We start from the raw sequence: 16152 nt of genomic DNA, 5'->3' as shown, positions 1-16152 counted from the left end.
GATGACTACATTAGAAATACAAACCTAGGGGTGGGTGGGCATATCCTTGTACATATAGGGAAAAGAAAATTGGTTCTTACCTGCTAATTTTCGTTCCTATAGTACCAAGGATCAGTCCAGAGGCCCACCCCTTATTTCAGTTACCGAAAGACTGTGTTGGCTACATTTTGCCTAGTTTTTTCATAGAGCTCCTTTTTTGCAGAATACGATTGTTGGAGCAGTTTTTTTCTAACGGTTTATTTACTCATGTTGTTTCCTTGGGGCGAAGTGGGGGACAGTGGTTTTTGGTCGCCCGTTAGTATTGGTTGTTTGGCTTGGGTACAAGTCAATACTGAGTGACTGCAGATGGCACTCTCGTTATGTAGCAGTGCCCAAAGTTCTAATTGTTCTCTGCCTCCACCTGCTGGTAGGGATACACAACCCACTTCTCTGGACTGATCCTTGGTACTATAGGAATGAATATTAGCAGGTAAGAACCAATTTTCTTACAAGCTTTACTACTCACCAGCTCAGGTATTGAGAGTGATATTAAAGAAAACTTGTAGAAGGCATAACCCACTTGCCTGGGCTGCTAGAGCAGGATGATAAAGAATACCATTTTAGTTTTGCAAAATATATGCTATGCACAACTGCATTTGAGTTTTGCCTCTGAATATATCGGATACTAGATGTCATAGACAGAAGTGTGCACGTGCCTTCATCTGCTGTATGATTGGTTTCCAGGGGTTGTTTAGATAGAAATATGATACTATAAGATTTGTAATCTCTAGCTTTTAAACCTAGAAACTAAATGTGTGCTCTTTACAGCCCTCACAGCTTACAGCCCTGCAGCCCTGGCTTTAAATGACATGTTAAAACAACAGCTGATGCTAATTCAGCAATTTGTGGAGATCAACAGGCACATGTATCTATCGCTTCTGCAGTCCCTGGAAAACGAAACTTACCATTACATCACGTTGGAGGAAACCCAAGAAGTAAGCAGAAGCAATGGGAGAAGCTGGTAGTCACAGGCTTCTGACTGTGCTACAGCATGATTTGTAAGCCTCTGAAAGCTAACTGATGGACTAGATCCACATTTGTGCTGTATTGTAATCATGAAACGGGCACATAAACCAAAACAGAACTAACACAATAAAGCCCAAATATACCATACTAAAGAGTTTTTCTCATTTTATGTCAATGGAAGAAATGCTTAATTCATCTGATCCCAAGTATCCAGAGGGCAGGGATGCAGGCTAGAAAGTGGAGTATCAGTAAATGTCCAGATGTACTCAACTGTAGTCCAGCACAGAAGAGTAAAATCAGTCTTAGAATATGGGGAGCCCTTTAGTAAAGCAAAAGGAATAGGAAGTGATGTAAGCAGGCATTGTTTATATGAAAGTTCCTCCTTACCGTTCTCTGTCAGCATGACACTTTACCTTAAGGACCTACCAAAGATAGGGGATTTTTTGGTCTTTTATCTTCTCTTTTTATCTTCTCCCTCCTGCAATGGCACGCCTAGGTGGCACTAGGAACCCTCCTCAGTCTGATAGGTGTAGGGGTGCACCTTCAGTTTTACCATAGTAGCAATAAGCAGTTTTATCTGCCTTGCCTCCCCAGGTCTGATTGGCCCCTAAAGGACAAGAGAACTCAAACCTAATGTCATCTGTTTTGCAGCATCTAGTGCTGCTGGCTGAGACACAGGGCTAGCTCTATGTGTAGGTTTATTCCTACTCTGCATTATTCTGAAAGGAGTCAAAATATGCTTCATTTTGCTAATAAAGCCCCAGATGGTAGCAGCAGTAGAGTTCTTGGATAAGTATTCCTAATAGTCCAATACAGAGTTTGACCTGTCAGAGGAACCTGCTAATGTCAGTACTGGGCATTAGAGCCCCTGCAACTCATTGCCTCATTTCCTCGTTTACTGCTTAGAGAGAGAGATTCTCCTAGGACAAACAGGATGGTAGTCCTCACACATGGGTGACATCAGCAGATGGAGCCCAGCACGGAAAACTTATGTAGAAACTTTGACTGGCCCACTGAACATGCCCAGTATGCCTCTATCCACGTGTCCACGCACGGTCCCCTCTTCAGTCTCTTCCATGGAGCTTTTGTCTTGCGATTGTGGAGTTCTGCTCTTTTTCTCATTTTTGCATCATTTTTCCCAGTTGGTTGCAGACTTGCATGGGCCGGGTCCCTTTTCTTCCCGGTTGGTGCCTCGGTAGAGCGGCACGGTATGTTTTTCTCCTCCTTTGCAGTCGATTCCCGGTAGTGTCATTTATCAGTGGTCGCCGGTCATTAACCACTCGCTGACTCTTTAATGGTGGTGTACGGTTTTTGCCAATGCCCCCAGTACCCACGGACAATGTGTATCACAGATCTGCACAAGGTCTGTATAGTTTGCTTGGGGGGTGTCGTTTTTGCGATCAAATGATCCTCAAAGACCGTCACACCAGTCTGGATAAGATGGAGAAACATTTTGGGTCCAAAATGTCTGATCCATTGACTCCGGCATGGGGGCATAGACTCCTAAAGGCTGCAGGGAACTGATGGACAAGGAATCTTCACTTTCCACTCCCCCTCAGAGGCCCTCTCGGGAGAAGGTGCTGGGGATAAACCTTCATTGGTGTCATCACACTCCAGGACATCGGGATCATCTCTGTCCTCCTCGCCTTCAGGGAAAGACCGGGCCGAGCACAGAGGGAAATCCAGGAAGCATCGCCACCGGTCACTGTCATCGCACGGCACCAGGCTCAGGTAAGCACCAGTGACCACCATGATGCCCCCGAAGCGACCCCCGTGGAGAGGAGGCATCAACCTCCATCAAACCCGGGAGTCCCAGGCATTCCCCACTAAAACCGGTGCCGGTCACCGATCTTTCTTGGGGCTCCAAGGGAGTTATGGTGATGCTTTCTCCTCCATCCTTTCTGCCTTCTGCGCATTTTCAGGTGGAGCCCTGCGGGGCATCAAACTGCCGGCTCCTTACTACTTCCACTGGTGCCAGAGCAGGCACCTGCGATGTTGGCGCCACTGCTGGAGCGCCTCGATGTCCTTCTGGGCGTCTTACCTATGCAACAACTGCCAGTTCCCCAGGGTCCATCGATACCCCAACAGCCACTGGTGCCTCCTCCTTCCGGGGCTATTTCCATCGTGTGTTCCTCCAAGGAGGATGAGTTGTTGCGGCCTGCAGCACCATCAGGGTCCTCTGTACCATATCCTGTGTGGCCCAGTCTGGTTCCTCAGGTGCCGAAAATGAGAGGTCTGGGCAGGGGCCCTCCACGGGGGTCCCTAGGGAACTTTAATGGGGTGGATGCCTCGTATGACCAATGGGGGGATTACATCTCAGAGTCTTCCTCTGATGACTTGGAGGATCTTCCCTCGGACCTGTCCCCTCCAGAGGAGTGGCGCCAGTCTCCACCGGAGGACCTGACCTTTGCGGAAGCCATTCCTTTCCAACTCCTAATGAAGGAAGATGCTTGACATAAGATGCTGGGGGTCCTCCAGTTTGTCACTGCCCTGAAGGAGGTAGTGGCTGTTCCCATCCATGATATATTTAAGGAGTTACTCCTTGGGATCTGGGAGCACCCCATCTCTGTTCCTCCAGTAAATCAGAAAGCAGATGTAGTACAGCAGGTCTTGGGATTTGAGAGGCATCAGCTCCCACATCAATCAATAGTAGTGGAGTCGGCCCTCAAGAAGGCCAAGCATTCCCGCAGCCACGCTTCTGCGCCTCCAGGTCAGGAGTACTGAGAGTTGGATGCCTTAGGTAGGAAAGTGTTCCAGGGCGCTATGTTGATTGCCTGTATCACTTCCTACCAGCTGTACATGACCCAGTATACTCGGAACCTCTGGAGGCAGGTTCAGGAGTTATCTGAGCGCTTCCCCCAGCAGCAGCAGGACGCCTTTTTGGCAGTCGCCCAGCAGGGCCTGGAGTTTGGTAAACAAAAGGTGTGGTCCACCTACGACGTGTTTGAGATGGCAGCTAAGGTGGTGGCAGCAGGCATTGGCATCCATAGGATGGCGTGGCTCCGAGCCTCTGATCTCCAACCAGAGGTCCAGGAGAAGCTCGCAGACCTGCCCTATTCTGGCAAGAATCTGTTTGGGGATAAGGTGAGAGATGCTGTGGCTAAGTTGAAGGATCACCATGAGACCCTTCAGCATCTCTTGGCCAGTACATTGGACCCAATGCCTCCACCAGGAAATCTTTGCATTAGGGATCCAGGAGATCCTGCTATCGCCAGAAGAAATACTATCCTGCTACTTGCATGCTAGTACTCCACGTGTGAGCTCCCTGGAGCCACTATAGACAGCAGCGAACCCCCAGGCCTCAGCAGGTCCCCACTACAGGGTTTTGACTGGCTACGAGGGAGCATAAGTCCTGCAACCGTACCCTCTATGCCGGGCCCTTTAGTCTGAGGTCGGCTGCGATCCTTTGCGGACCGCTGGCCCCAGGTTACTGCGGACCAGTGGGTCCTGTCCATTAATCATCGAGGGTACTGGTTGAAATTCCTGGGTGTCCCCGCGGACTCTCCCCCCCGAGCCAATCTTGGGGCCAGTTCTCCCATCAAAAAATTCTCTTGACGGAGGTCTCCGCCCTTGTAATGACCAGAGCAGTTGAACCCGTACCACTGCGGCAGCAAGGGCGGGGTTCTACTTCCACTATTTCCTGATTCCAAAGAACAGGGGGGCTTCGCACCATTGTGGATCTGAGAGCCTTGAACAAATTTCAACAAAAAGAAAAGTGCAAGATGGTCTCGCTGGACACCCTGATTCCCCTCCTGTAAAGAGAGGACTGGCTTTGCCACCTTGATCTAAAAGATGCAATTGCCCACATCGAGATCTTTCCCGGTCACAGGAAGTATCTGTGGTTCCTCATGGACAAGAGGTACTTCCAGTACAGAGTGTTGCTGTTTGGCCTCACTTCGGCCCTGCGGGTCTTCTCCAAATGTCTGGCAGTAGTGGGTGCACACCTCCGCCGGCTGGGGGTATACGCGTTTCCCTACTTAGACGATTGGCTAGTCAGGAGGGGGGCACTTCACTCTCTGCGCCTGACCATTCGGGTGCTGGAGTCCCATCTCAACCCATCGCCTCAGTTGAGCTTTATCAGTGCCTGGCTAGTCATGGCTCAGGCCCAGGCCTATCTTTCTCGTGATCGGGTGCTTGCTCTGATGTCTCTTGCAAGTCTGGTCCAGCGTAGCCGGCAGGTCTTGGCCCCCCTCTTGCTTCGCCTTCAGGGCCACATGACCATGTCTGTCCATGTTACTTCCTCAGCTTATTTGTATATGTGCAGGGCTTAGTGGACCCTGCGGTCTCAGTAGCAGCAGGCCACCCAGGACCTCAGTGCACACATCCGCATCACGCTGCCTCTTCAGACTGCTTTCGCTTGGTGGTGCCCAATCTGGAGCAGGGGATTCCTTTTCAGTCTCCCCCTACCCAGGTTGTGTTTACCACGGATGTATCCACCCTGAGCTGGGACGCACATGTGGACAGCTTCTGTACGCAAGGTCTCTGGTCTGCTCAGGAAGCTCAGTGCCAAATCAACTTTCTGGATCTGCGCACAATCCGCTACACTCTTTGGGTGTACCGGGATCACTTATCCAACAAGGCAATCCTGATCCAGACTAACAATCAGGTAACGATGTGGTATATCAACAAGCAGGGAGGTACAGGGTCGTTTCTCCTGTATCAGGAAGCTGTTCAGATTTGGTCATGGGCGCAGTCCCAGGGCATTCTTCTCCGAGCCATGTACCTGGCTGGGACAGAGAATGTGGTATCGGACCAGCTGAGTCGAGTGTTCCAACACCACGAATGGTCCCTGGATGAAACGGTGGTGGATCACATCTTTCATCTCTGGGGGATCCCGGACATGGACCTCTTCGCCTCCCCCTGCAACAGCAAAGTGAGATAATTCTGCTCCCTGTACAGGGGGGACGGAGAGCCAGCCTCGGATGCCTTTGCCCACCATTGGGGCAAGGGCCTTCTATATGCATATCCTTCTCTTCCCCTGGTGATGAAGACTCTCCTGAAGCTCTGGCAGGACAGGGGGACCATGATTCTCATTGCCTTTCATTGGCTGAGGCAAGTCTGGTTCCTGCAACCTGATCATGCAGGCTCAGGGCAGGCTGCGCCGTCCAAACCTCAGAGTGTTGTCTCTCATCTCCTGGATATTGAAAGGCTAGTCCTGCAGGCCCTTGACTTCCGACAACATGTCTCGAGTCCTGATAGCATCCAGGAAGCCTTCCACCAGGAAGTCTTATAGCCTGAAGTGGAAGAGGTTTTTTGACTGGTGTGAGAGCCATGGCTTGGATCCATTCTACTGCTCCACTCCAAAGTTGCTTGACTACTTGCTGCACCTTTCAGATGGTTTAAAGACCAACTCAGAGTACACCTGCCTACCATCGGTGCCTACCATCGGTGCTTACCACCAGAGTGTTGACTGTTCACCCATCTCTGTGCAGCCCGTAGTTGGATGGTTTAAGTGTGGTTTGCTTCAGCTGAAGCCTCCCCTACAGCCTCTTGTTGTGTCCTGGGATCTCAACGTGGTATTGGCTCGGCTCATGTGAGATCCTTTCGAGCCACTGCGCTCCTGTGATCTGAAGTACCTGACTTGGAAGGTTATCTTCTTGGTTGCGGGCACTTCAGCACATAGTCAGTGAGCTTCAGGCATTGGTGACATATCCATCCTACACAAAATTCTTTCATGATAGGGTAAGTACGCAGGACCACCCTAGGTTCCTGCGTAAGATTTGCATCTTAACCAATCATTCTGCCCACCTTTTTTTCCCAGACCTCATGCACAACGGGGCAAATGGGCTCTGCACAGCTTGGATTGCAAGAGGGCCTTAGCTAAGAACATAAGAACTTGCCATACAGGGTCAGACCAAGGATCCATCAAGCCCAACATCCTGTTTCCAACAGTGACCAATCCAGGCTATAAGTACTTGGCAAGTACCCAAAAACTAAGTCTATCCCATGATACTGATGCTAGTAATAGCAGTGGCTATTTTCTAAGTCCACTTGATTAATAGCAGATAATGACTTCTCCTCCAAGAACTTATCCAAACCTTTTTTAAACCCAGCTACACTAACTGCATTAACCACATCCCCTGGCAACAAATTCCAGAGTTTACTTGTGCGCTGAATGAAAAATCTTTTTCCGATTAGTTTTAAATGTGCTACATACTAACTTCATAGAGTGACCCCCTAGTCCTTCTCTTATCCGAAAGAGTAAATAACCGATTCACATTTACCCATTCTAGACCTCTCATGATTTTAAACACCTCTATTATATCTCCCTCAGCCGTCTCTTCTCTAAGCTGTTCCAACCCCTTTATCATTTTGGTCAACCTTCTTCATCACAACTATATCTTTTTTGAGATTCGGCAACCAGCATTGTACACAGTATTCAAGGTGCGGTCTCACCATGGAGCGATACAGAGGCATTATGACATTTTCCGTTTTATTCACCATTCCCTTTCTAATAATTCCTAACATTGTTTGCTTTTTTGAATGCCGCAGCACACTGAGCTGATGATTTCAATGTATTATCCACCTCTTTCCAGGGTGGTAGCTCCTAATATGGAACCTAACAACATATAACTTTAGCATGGGTTATTTTTCCCTATATGCATCACCTTGCACTTATCCACATTAAATTTCATCTGCCATTTGGATGCCCAATTTTCCAATTTCACAAGGTCCTCCTGCAATTTATCACAATCCACTTGTGATTTAATTACTCTGAATAATTTTGTATCATCTGCAAACTTGATTACCTCACGCATCATATTCCTTTCTAGATCAATTATAAATATATTGAAAAGCACAGTTCCCAGTACAGATCCCTGAGGCACTCCACTGCCCACCCCCCTCCACTGAGAAAATTTCTACCTTGAGCAGTCAGCAGGCCATAGGCAGTCTACACAGTTCTTCAACTCTTTTGATAAGAATAGATTGGGAGTTGTGGTTCCCAGGCAAACACTGTCAAATTGGCTGGTGGATTGTATTTCCTTCTGCTATGCGCAGGCGGGCCTTTAGCTTGCAGGCTATGTCAAGGCTCACTCTCTGTCAGAGCCATGGTGGCTTCGTTGGCCTGTGTATGAGTTCTCGCCACACTTTTGCTGCCCATTACTATTGGACAAGGATGGCCAAAACGACAGCAGTTTCAGCCAGCCTGTCCTTCAGAATCATTTTCAGCTGTAGAACCCAACTCTTCTGGCCTAGGGCCCTTTTTTTCGGGTTCATGCTGTCTCCCTCTGTTACCAACAGCACCTGTGTTGTGTCCATTGGCACCTGGTTAGATGACTGTGGGTCTTGCTTTTGTTCGGGAACAGCCTGTAGCTATGGATTCACCCATGTGTGAGAACTACCATCCTGCTTGTCCTAGGAGAAAGCACCTGTTACAGGTAAGCAACTTTGCTCACTGTTGTAAAGCCTCTGTCCTACAGTGCTTAAGCTCTAGGCATTATCCTCTCATTTTTGAAAAACACTGTCTCCAGAGCATAAGTACAAATGAGGAATTATGTCCATCCAGACATCTCCATACCAAACAATACATGGCTGTTTTTTTTACTAGAATAACGCATTTAAAAAATCACATTCTTCTGCACTCAGACAGGCCAATCCCCACAAGTGGGTTATGCACCTCTACCAGTAGATGGAGACGGAGTAAAAGCTGACATCACTGATTATATAGCCCTGCCTTGACATGAGCCCACCAGTATTCTCCGTCTCCAGCAGATGGTGGCATACATTTCCCTACTGGGGGATTGCCCATGAAAAAAAAAATTTTTTTTAAAGTACTGTTTCTGGAGACGAGCAACTGGATAGCACCACTTGCCTCCTGTGGAGATTTCATTGGGTCCCTTCTTCATTTGAGAGCCTTGAGTCCGGTAGCCTTTTTCGAGCGTGGACCATAAAAATAAATAAATAAATAAAAACCTAAGTAACGGTTGCAGGCTGAGAGAGGGTCAGCAGTGAAGGCTTTTGCCCACTCCCTCCGTAGCCGGAGACCCATTCTTGCTTTCAGCAAGGGAGGGCTGAACTCAGATTAAAAAAAAAAACAAAACATTTAATTTCAAAAGAAATTTTAGTGAGGCTCTCCTTCGTTCTTACCAGGACTCCCTTCTTGGCTTTGGTTTTCGGCATCTCTCTGGGGAATTTAGTGAGGGGTGGAGTTAGTGCAGGCTAGGCAGCCTTTTGACTAAGCCCCGACTCCAGGCTTCTTATCTCTGGCCTCATAATAGACTGTGGCGGTTCCTTCATGTGTTTTTTTGTGTGGTTTCAGCACTCGTGCACACCTACTTGTGCGCCTAGATCAGCGTCACCTGTTGTGCGTGTACTTATGCGGCCTATTGGTGTGTGTGGCTGAGTGTGTACTGCACGTGCGAGTCTGTGCGCACATTGTGCATATATTGTGTGGATAGTTAAGCGCGTATCTGATTGCATATTGCGCGTGTGCAGCTGAGCACATATTTCATTTCAATTATTAAAATGTATTTATTGCCTAACACTAGCAGCCTAGGCAATGTACAAAATAAAACACAATTTCAGTAAAGAACATAAAAGAACATGTATTATGCGCATAGTTAACCATGTAGCTGTGCACTTAGCTAAACATGTACCTGGCTGTGTAGCTGAGTGTGTGTTAAGCATGTATCATACTGAGGCACGTGATAACCAGCATGCCATTGTGCCAGCGTCAAAGAAATGTAAGTGCTTAGCAATTTGTGCTGCATGCCCTATAAGGGAAATTCAGCTAGAGCTTTCTGCGAGTTTATCAGTGCTGCCTTGATGCTCGAGGTGATTTGCCCCCTATTTTGCCGACGCTGGCCAATCCCCTTGGTCTGAGGGGAGTGGGGTTGGAGGTGACACAACAAGGGTTGATCCACTGGCAGAAATGTCTTCAGGAGAATCTCGCTCACAGGATGAATGATTTGGACCTGTGGGTCCTGATGTGGACCCATCCTCTTCCTGGGTGGAATTTTTCCAAGGACTACAGACTTTTCTGCAAGGGCGTCTTTCAGAGACTGTAATGCCTCCTAAATCAGGATCACATGCTCAGGGCCCCCCTTTGTCTACCACCACGTGCAAATGCCATGGTGCAATAATCCCTGACTATTTTTGAGTGGATGTGGATCAAGATGACACGGATGATGATTTGGGTTACTTCCCTCTTGAGGAAGGTAAAATTCCTCTGGATTTAGAGCCACATAGGACTCATCCCTATGAAAGAAATGGAGAAAAGTTGCCAGGTCTGATTTCTCAGATTCTGAAGACTCTTGGGGTGGCTGGGAGTGACTCTTCGGGTGTGCAGAAGGAGGACCCTTTATTGGTTACCCTACGCAAGGCTTCATGTTTCTTTCCCCTCCTGGATGCAATTCAAGAGTTGATTGATCTTGAATGGATTGCACCAGAGGCAAGCTTTAAAGGTGAGCGCGCCTTGGCAGGTTTATATCTCTTGGAGCCACAGACAAGAAAGCTGTTGCGTTTCCCAAAAGTGGATGCATTGGTGTGTTCTTTCACTAAGCGAACCACCATTCTGGTGGAAGGGAGGGGCAGTTTTAAAGGATGCTCAGGATAGAAGGATTGAAGCTATGGCGATAAACATGCAAATTGCTTCTTATTGTTTCCTGGTAGCTCGAGCTACTCTCCCAATTCTCTCAGGAGTCTGGGAGCTCGGTTTCAGATGGCAGAGCGGTAATAGAACTGGGGGTGGCCTTAGCTGATGCGGGCTGTGACCTTGTTTGCACTGCCACCAGAGGAATTGCCTTGGTAATAACGGCTGGACGTCAGCTGTGGCTGTGCAGTTGGTCGGCAGACACTATTTCTAAGTGCAATCTCACCAAACTGCATTTCAATGATTCTCTTTTTGTTTGGCAGTGAGTTGGAGAAGATGGAAAAAAGATGGGGTAAGAAGCCAGTTTGACGGCCTTTTTGGGCAAGTGGCCGCTCTCGAGATTTCAGGCAATTTTGTCCTTATAGGGGAGCTTCCTTTTAGAGACCCCATCTCTTCGGTATGTCTCTGTCCTTTCACCCCAAGCAGCCTCAGAAGGATGTGGGCTCCAGGAGTGGAGTTTCTCCATCTTCCCAATGAAGGTTTGTGGACTCACTTGCTGATGCAGAAGTTAGGTGGCAGTCTGTCTCACATTTATCAGAGGTCGGTCCAGATCACATCAGAACAGTGGGTCCTGGAAGTGATTTGGGATGGCTATGCTCTAGAATTTTTTTGCATTCTGCCACATGCCTTTATGATCTTTCCGTGCAACTCCCCTCAGAAGAGGGTAGCAGTGGAAACTACATTGAGAAGACTATTGGACCTGAAGGCTGTAATTCCTGTTCCTGAATCGCAACAAAATATGGGTTGCTATTCCATTTACTTTGTTGTACCCAAGAAAGAGGGGTCTTTTCGACCCATCCTGGATTTCAAAAGAGTCAGTTGTCGTTTGCTGGTCACTCATTTCCGATTGGAGACTGTACGCTCCATAATAATGGCAGTACAATCAGGAAAATACCTCGTGTCTGGATCTGACTGAGGTATATCTGCATATTCCCATTCACCAGGAACATCGTTTCCTAAGGTTTGCCATTCTGTGACGACATTACCCGTTTCAGGCATTACCTTTCGGGCTGGCTACTTCTTCAAGGTCATGGTGGTAATAGCAGCAATCTTGCACAAGGACAGCATCCTAGTTCATCCAGATCTGGACAACTGGTTGATTCGAGCCAAGAGCATAGAAGAAAGCCATTGGGCTCTCGCAAGGTGGTCTCCTTACTGCAGGATCTAGGCTGGGTAGTGAACTTGGCCAAGAGCAGTTTACAGCTATTTCATACGCTTGAGTATCTCTGCATTCATTTTGATATGAAGCAGGCCAGAGTGTCTGCCACACAGTTGAATTCAGAAGTTGATTACTCAAGTTCAAACCCTGAAAAGGACTGTTCGTCCAACAGTGTGGTCTTAGGTCCTGGGTTTGTTGGTCACCACACTGCAGGTTGTTCCATGGGTGAGGGTGCATATGCAACCTCTTCAATGCACATTGCTTTCCCGCTGTAGTCTGCTGTTGCAGGACTACGCAGTGAGGCTTCTCTTACTATTGGAGGTGAGCGTCCAATTGCAGTGGTGGCTGCAGGCAGATCATCTCAGGAATGGTGTTTCCTTGGAGAGGCTGGATTGGTTAGTGCTTACAATGGATGCAAGCCTCCTGGATCGTGAGGCTCACTGTCAGGAGTTGATGGTGTAAAGTCGCTGGAATGCCAAGGAACAGCAGCAGTACATCAACTGACTGGAAGCATGGGCGGTATGGCTGGCGTGCTTGTGGTTCGCCAAGTGTCTAGAGGCTCAGGTGGTCTGGATAATGTCGGACAATGTGACAACAGTGGCCTACTTGAATCATCAGGGCTAAACTAGAAGGTGTCTGAGGAGATAAATGTGCTCATCGTATGGTCAGAGCAACATCTGCTACACATATCTGTCTTCCACATTGCCAGAAAGGACAATGTATGGGCTGACTTTTTCAACAGGAAGAACTTGGACACAGGAGAGTGGGAGTTAGCAGATGAAGCCTTTCAGCTCATAGTGGAGTGCTGGAGCTACCATTCCTAGACTTGCTGGCGACTTCCAACAATGTGAAAGTTCCATGGTTTTTCAGTCGCAGATGGGATCCAAAAGCGCTGGTAATTCAGGTGTGGCTACGTGGCAGTCTGCTGTATGCTTTCCCACCCTGGCCTCTGATATGTAGGATCATTTGGAAGATTGCAAGTCAGGCTGACACTGTACTTTTGGTGGCTCCGGATTGGGCTCAGAGGCCGTGGTATGCTGATCTGCAGAGATTGCTGGTGGGCAGTCCCCTCAGCCTGCCTCCTCAAAAGGATATTTTGTGGCAGAAACCCATTCTTCACGAAGTTTCCAAGTTGATTTTTCTTATGGTTTGGCCATTTAGAGGGCTAGGTGGTTGAAGCATGGTTATTTTTGCCTGCAGTGATTTCCATTTTGCTTTGGTCCAGGAAATTTTCTATGGGTCTGGCCTATGCGAGAGTTTGGAGTGTTTTCGAGGCCTGGTATATGCAGCCAGGTTCTCAGTCTCTCAGAGTGGATATTCCATTTATTTGGAATTTTTACAGGAAGGATTGCGTAAAACTTTGGCCCTTAACACCTTGAAGGTTAAAGTGGCAGCCCTTGTTTGTAATAGGGGACGAGTCAGTGGTGGGCCTTTGTCTTATCCCGGTTCTCGAAGGGAGTTAAGAATATTCATCCTCCCTTGCAACTGCCGGTGCCTCTTTGGGACTTTAATCTGGTCCTGAATTTCTTGGCGGGTCCAACTTTTCAGCCACTGCCTAGCCTTTCCTTGAAGACAGTTTTTCTAGTGGCAATCTGTACTGCACATCGGGTTTCTTGCCGTGAGCCTTTTTTGCGTATGACTCCAAGAGTGGTACAGTTTTGGACTCTGTCTTCTTTTTTGCTAAAAGTGGTTTTGGAGTTTCATTTGAATCAATCCATTTCCCTGACCACATTGGACAGAGATGAGTGAGTATTGTCTTTTGTGTACCTTGGACATCAAGCGTCACTTGCTGCGGTACTTGGAGATTACTAAATTTATCCAGAAGTTTGATAGCCTCTTTGTGCTCCATGGTGATGGTAAATTGGGTGAATTTGCAATGCGGGTAACTATATAGCCTGTTGGGTTAAGGAAGTCATCACATGGATGCCGAGATTCCTTTGCCGAAGCAGATTAGGCCGCATTCCACAAGGGCTCAGGCAGTATCATGGGCGGAAATCCGATTATTTTCTCCTACTGAGATTTGCAGAGCAGCAACGTGATCATCATTACACACCTTTTCCAAAGTTACCTCGTGATGTGTGGGCTTGGGAGAATACCGCATTCGCATGGGTAGTGTTGACTAGACCATGGGCAGTTTTCCGTCCTATTAGGGTGTAGCTTTGGTACAACCCACTTGTGGGGATTGGCCTGCCTGAATGTAGAGGAAGGAGAAATTACTACTTAACCTGATAATTTCCTTTCCTCTAATAAAGTCGTCAATCCCCGACCTGCCCTCAGCTGCCAGATTTTGCCTTTGGTGCGCCCTTTAGATGCATATTTTGTAGTGTTGTTCCTGTTTTTCATTTGAAGACTGGTAAGTTGCTTAACCATCCCTTCAGTTTAGTGAATGTTAATTCTTTTGGCTGAGCTCAGTGTTCCCTTTTGATTGGAAGAATGAGTGATTTGATTGTTGTTAATCATGTTTAAGTATATTCAATTTGTCCACAATTTGGATCTTCCAGAGAATACTGGTGGGCTAATGTTGGGGCAGGGCTATATATCCATGATGTCAGCTTTTACTCCATCTCCATCCACTGGTAGAGGTGCATAACCCACTTGTGGGGATTGGCCTGCCTTCAGAGGAAAAGAAATTATCAGGTAAATAGTAATTTCTTCTTTAATTCTACCTGGTGTTTAACCCCTTACTTGCCTCCCTTTGTGCGTTTGAAAAGGACAGCAGCAGTTACTTTACTTGCTCTATTCCTTCACAGTACATCAAAGGTCATCGATCAGCACCGTTGCCAACTAAGAAAGTCTTGCAGGAAGTTCAGGAGAGGAGTCGTCATCCCTTGTAAACAGCAAGTTGCTGACCTCATTACCTTTTACACATCTTTTAATCAATCATTTCTATCTTCCACTAAAAGCAGGCATCACTACAGCTACTGCATGGATTTTTAATTGTAATTTAATTGGTCTGTTACCTAACCCTGAATTCATATTGCTACAGTGGAAGAAACTATTGTATTGCATTAGACACTTTTTCTGATTCATAAATTCAATGAAAGTTGTCAGCTGTTTTATAGCCCGCTTAGATTGACTGACTCATAAGTGGGCTATAAAAGATTTTAAATAAATATTCAGGTTTTGGGACTGGTGCTAATTGCCACAGTCTTTGTCAAGAAAAGTATCGTGTTTTATAGGTCTTGGGAAAAGTATGTGAAATATGGAGACATTTTGTTCCCAGTTAATTTTCTATCCATGAATCCTGCTACACCTGTCCAGGCAAGTGAGTTATGTCCCCCTACCAGCAGACAGAGGTGGTGCAGCAAAGCGAAAGAAAAGTTGCTTACCTGTAACATTGTTCTCTGTGGACAGCAGCACAAACAGCCAGACAAGATGAATGGTGATATTTGTGACGAGTCAGGTTGTTTGTCTCTCTAAGCTCAGAAAGTTTGAGGAGTTTTCTGAGCATGGGTGGGCCTTAAGGTGCTAGTGTTCCCGCATCTGAGTCCCTCATTCTCTTCTCAAGCTTGGCAATCTTCCCAGGAAGGTGAGCAGAATTGTGTGCCTGGCTTTTTGCTGTCGACAGTAAACACCTATTACAGATAATCAATTTTCCTTTTTCCATTGACAAGCATCCCAAACAGCCCCATAAGATGAGACTCCCTAGTTGAGGGTTGCCTTGGAGTAGGTTTCAGACTCAAAGTTTTGTTTTTATGTATACCACTTTGTTCACTTTTATTTGTAATTTGCAGTCTATAAGTCTTTTAAATAAATAAACCCCTTTTACGTATTGAGGGAAGTTTGATTTATTTAAAGATTTTTTTCAATACGATGTGTCCAAATACAGTGTCTTTGTGTGAGTCTCTATACAGGCTGTAATGTTGCATAAAAGTAAGGACAGTTTACCATGTGGTTGCTCTTCAACTATCCTGGAGAGATGTCAAATTGTGATGCACCATTGCTACAGTCATTGTTCACACTTGCTGTGCCTTTTTCCTATGGTGTTAATTTCATGTTTGCACAGCATTATGAAATGCATTGTACTATTCCCTGTCTGTACCCGGATCAGTCCAGACAGTGGGTTGAGCTTCCTGTCCAGCAGATGGAGAAAGAGAAAAACTGAAAAAGTATCCTATATCAGGACAGAGCCCCCCCCCCCCCCCCCCTCTGCGTCCCTTCAGTATTTCTTTGTCTCCAGCAGATCCAGACAGTTGAACCTGCGACTCCCTTTCTTTAGCTGTTTCTCCTTTCTGTGGGGTTATTTCTACTCACTTTTTCTTCAGGATCAAGCAAGTAATGCCAAACTAATTCCTATACATATAAAAAAAAAAAGTTTTTTCAGGGTTCAAAACCTGTGTTTTCTCAGGGAGACAGCTCTGTCCCCTGGCTCTTATAGGGTCCTAGGGGGGCTTGC

The 16152-nt window shown here is 47.0% G+C and overlaps 1 protein-coding gene across 4 annotated transcripts in view; it reads left to right on the top strand.

The window, feature by feature from the left end:
- Window positions 1-15528, top strand: part of C8H19orf44 (chromosome 8 C19orf44 homolog) — a 151149-nt gene extending 135621 nt beyond the window's left edge. For all 4 annotated transcript variants that reach the window (XM_029614218.1, XM_029614216.1, XM_029614217.1 and 1 more), the window contains exons 9-10: window positions 808-974; window positions 14507-15528. In XM_029614218.1, coding sequence (XP_029470078.1) covers window positions 808-974; window positions 14507-14590 — 251 coding nt within the window. In that variant the 3' untranslated portion in view covers window positions 14591-15528. The remainder of the gene's footprint in view (window positions 1-807; window positions 975-14506) is intronic.
- Window positions 15529-16152: the final 624 nt, after the last annotated feature.

The sequence above is a fragment of the Rhinatrema bivittatum genome, chromosome 8 (genome assembly GCF_901001135.1).
Source record: "Rhinatrema bivittatum chromosome 8, aRhiBiv1.1, whole genome shotgun sequence".
Lineage (NCBI taxonomy): Eukaryota > Metazoa > Chordata > Amphibia > Gymnophiona > Rhinatrematidae > Rhinatrema > Rhinatrema bivittatum.
This window is presented reverse-complemented; position numbering and strand designations above follow the sequence as displayed.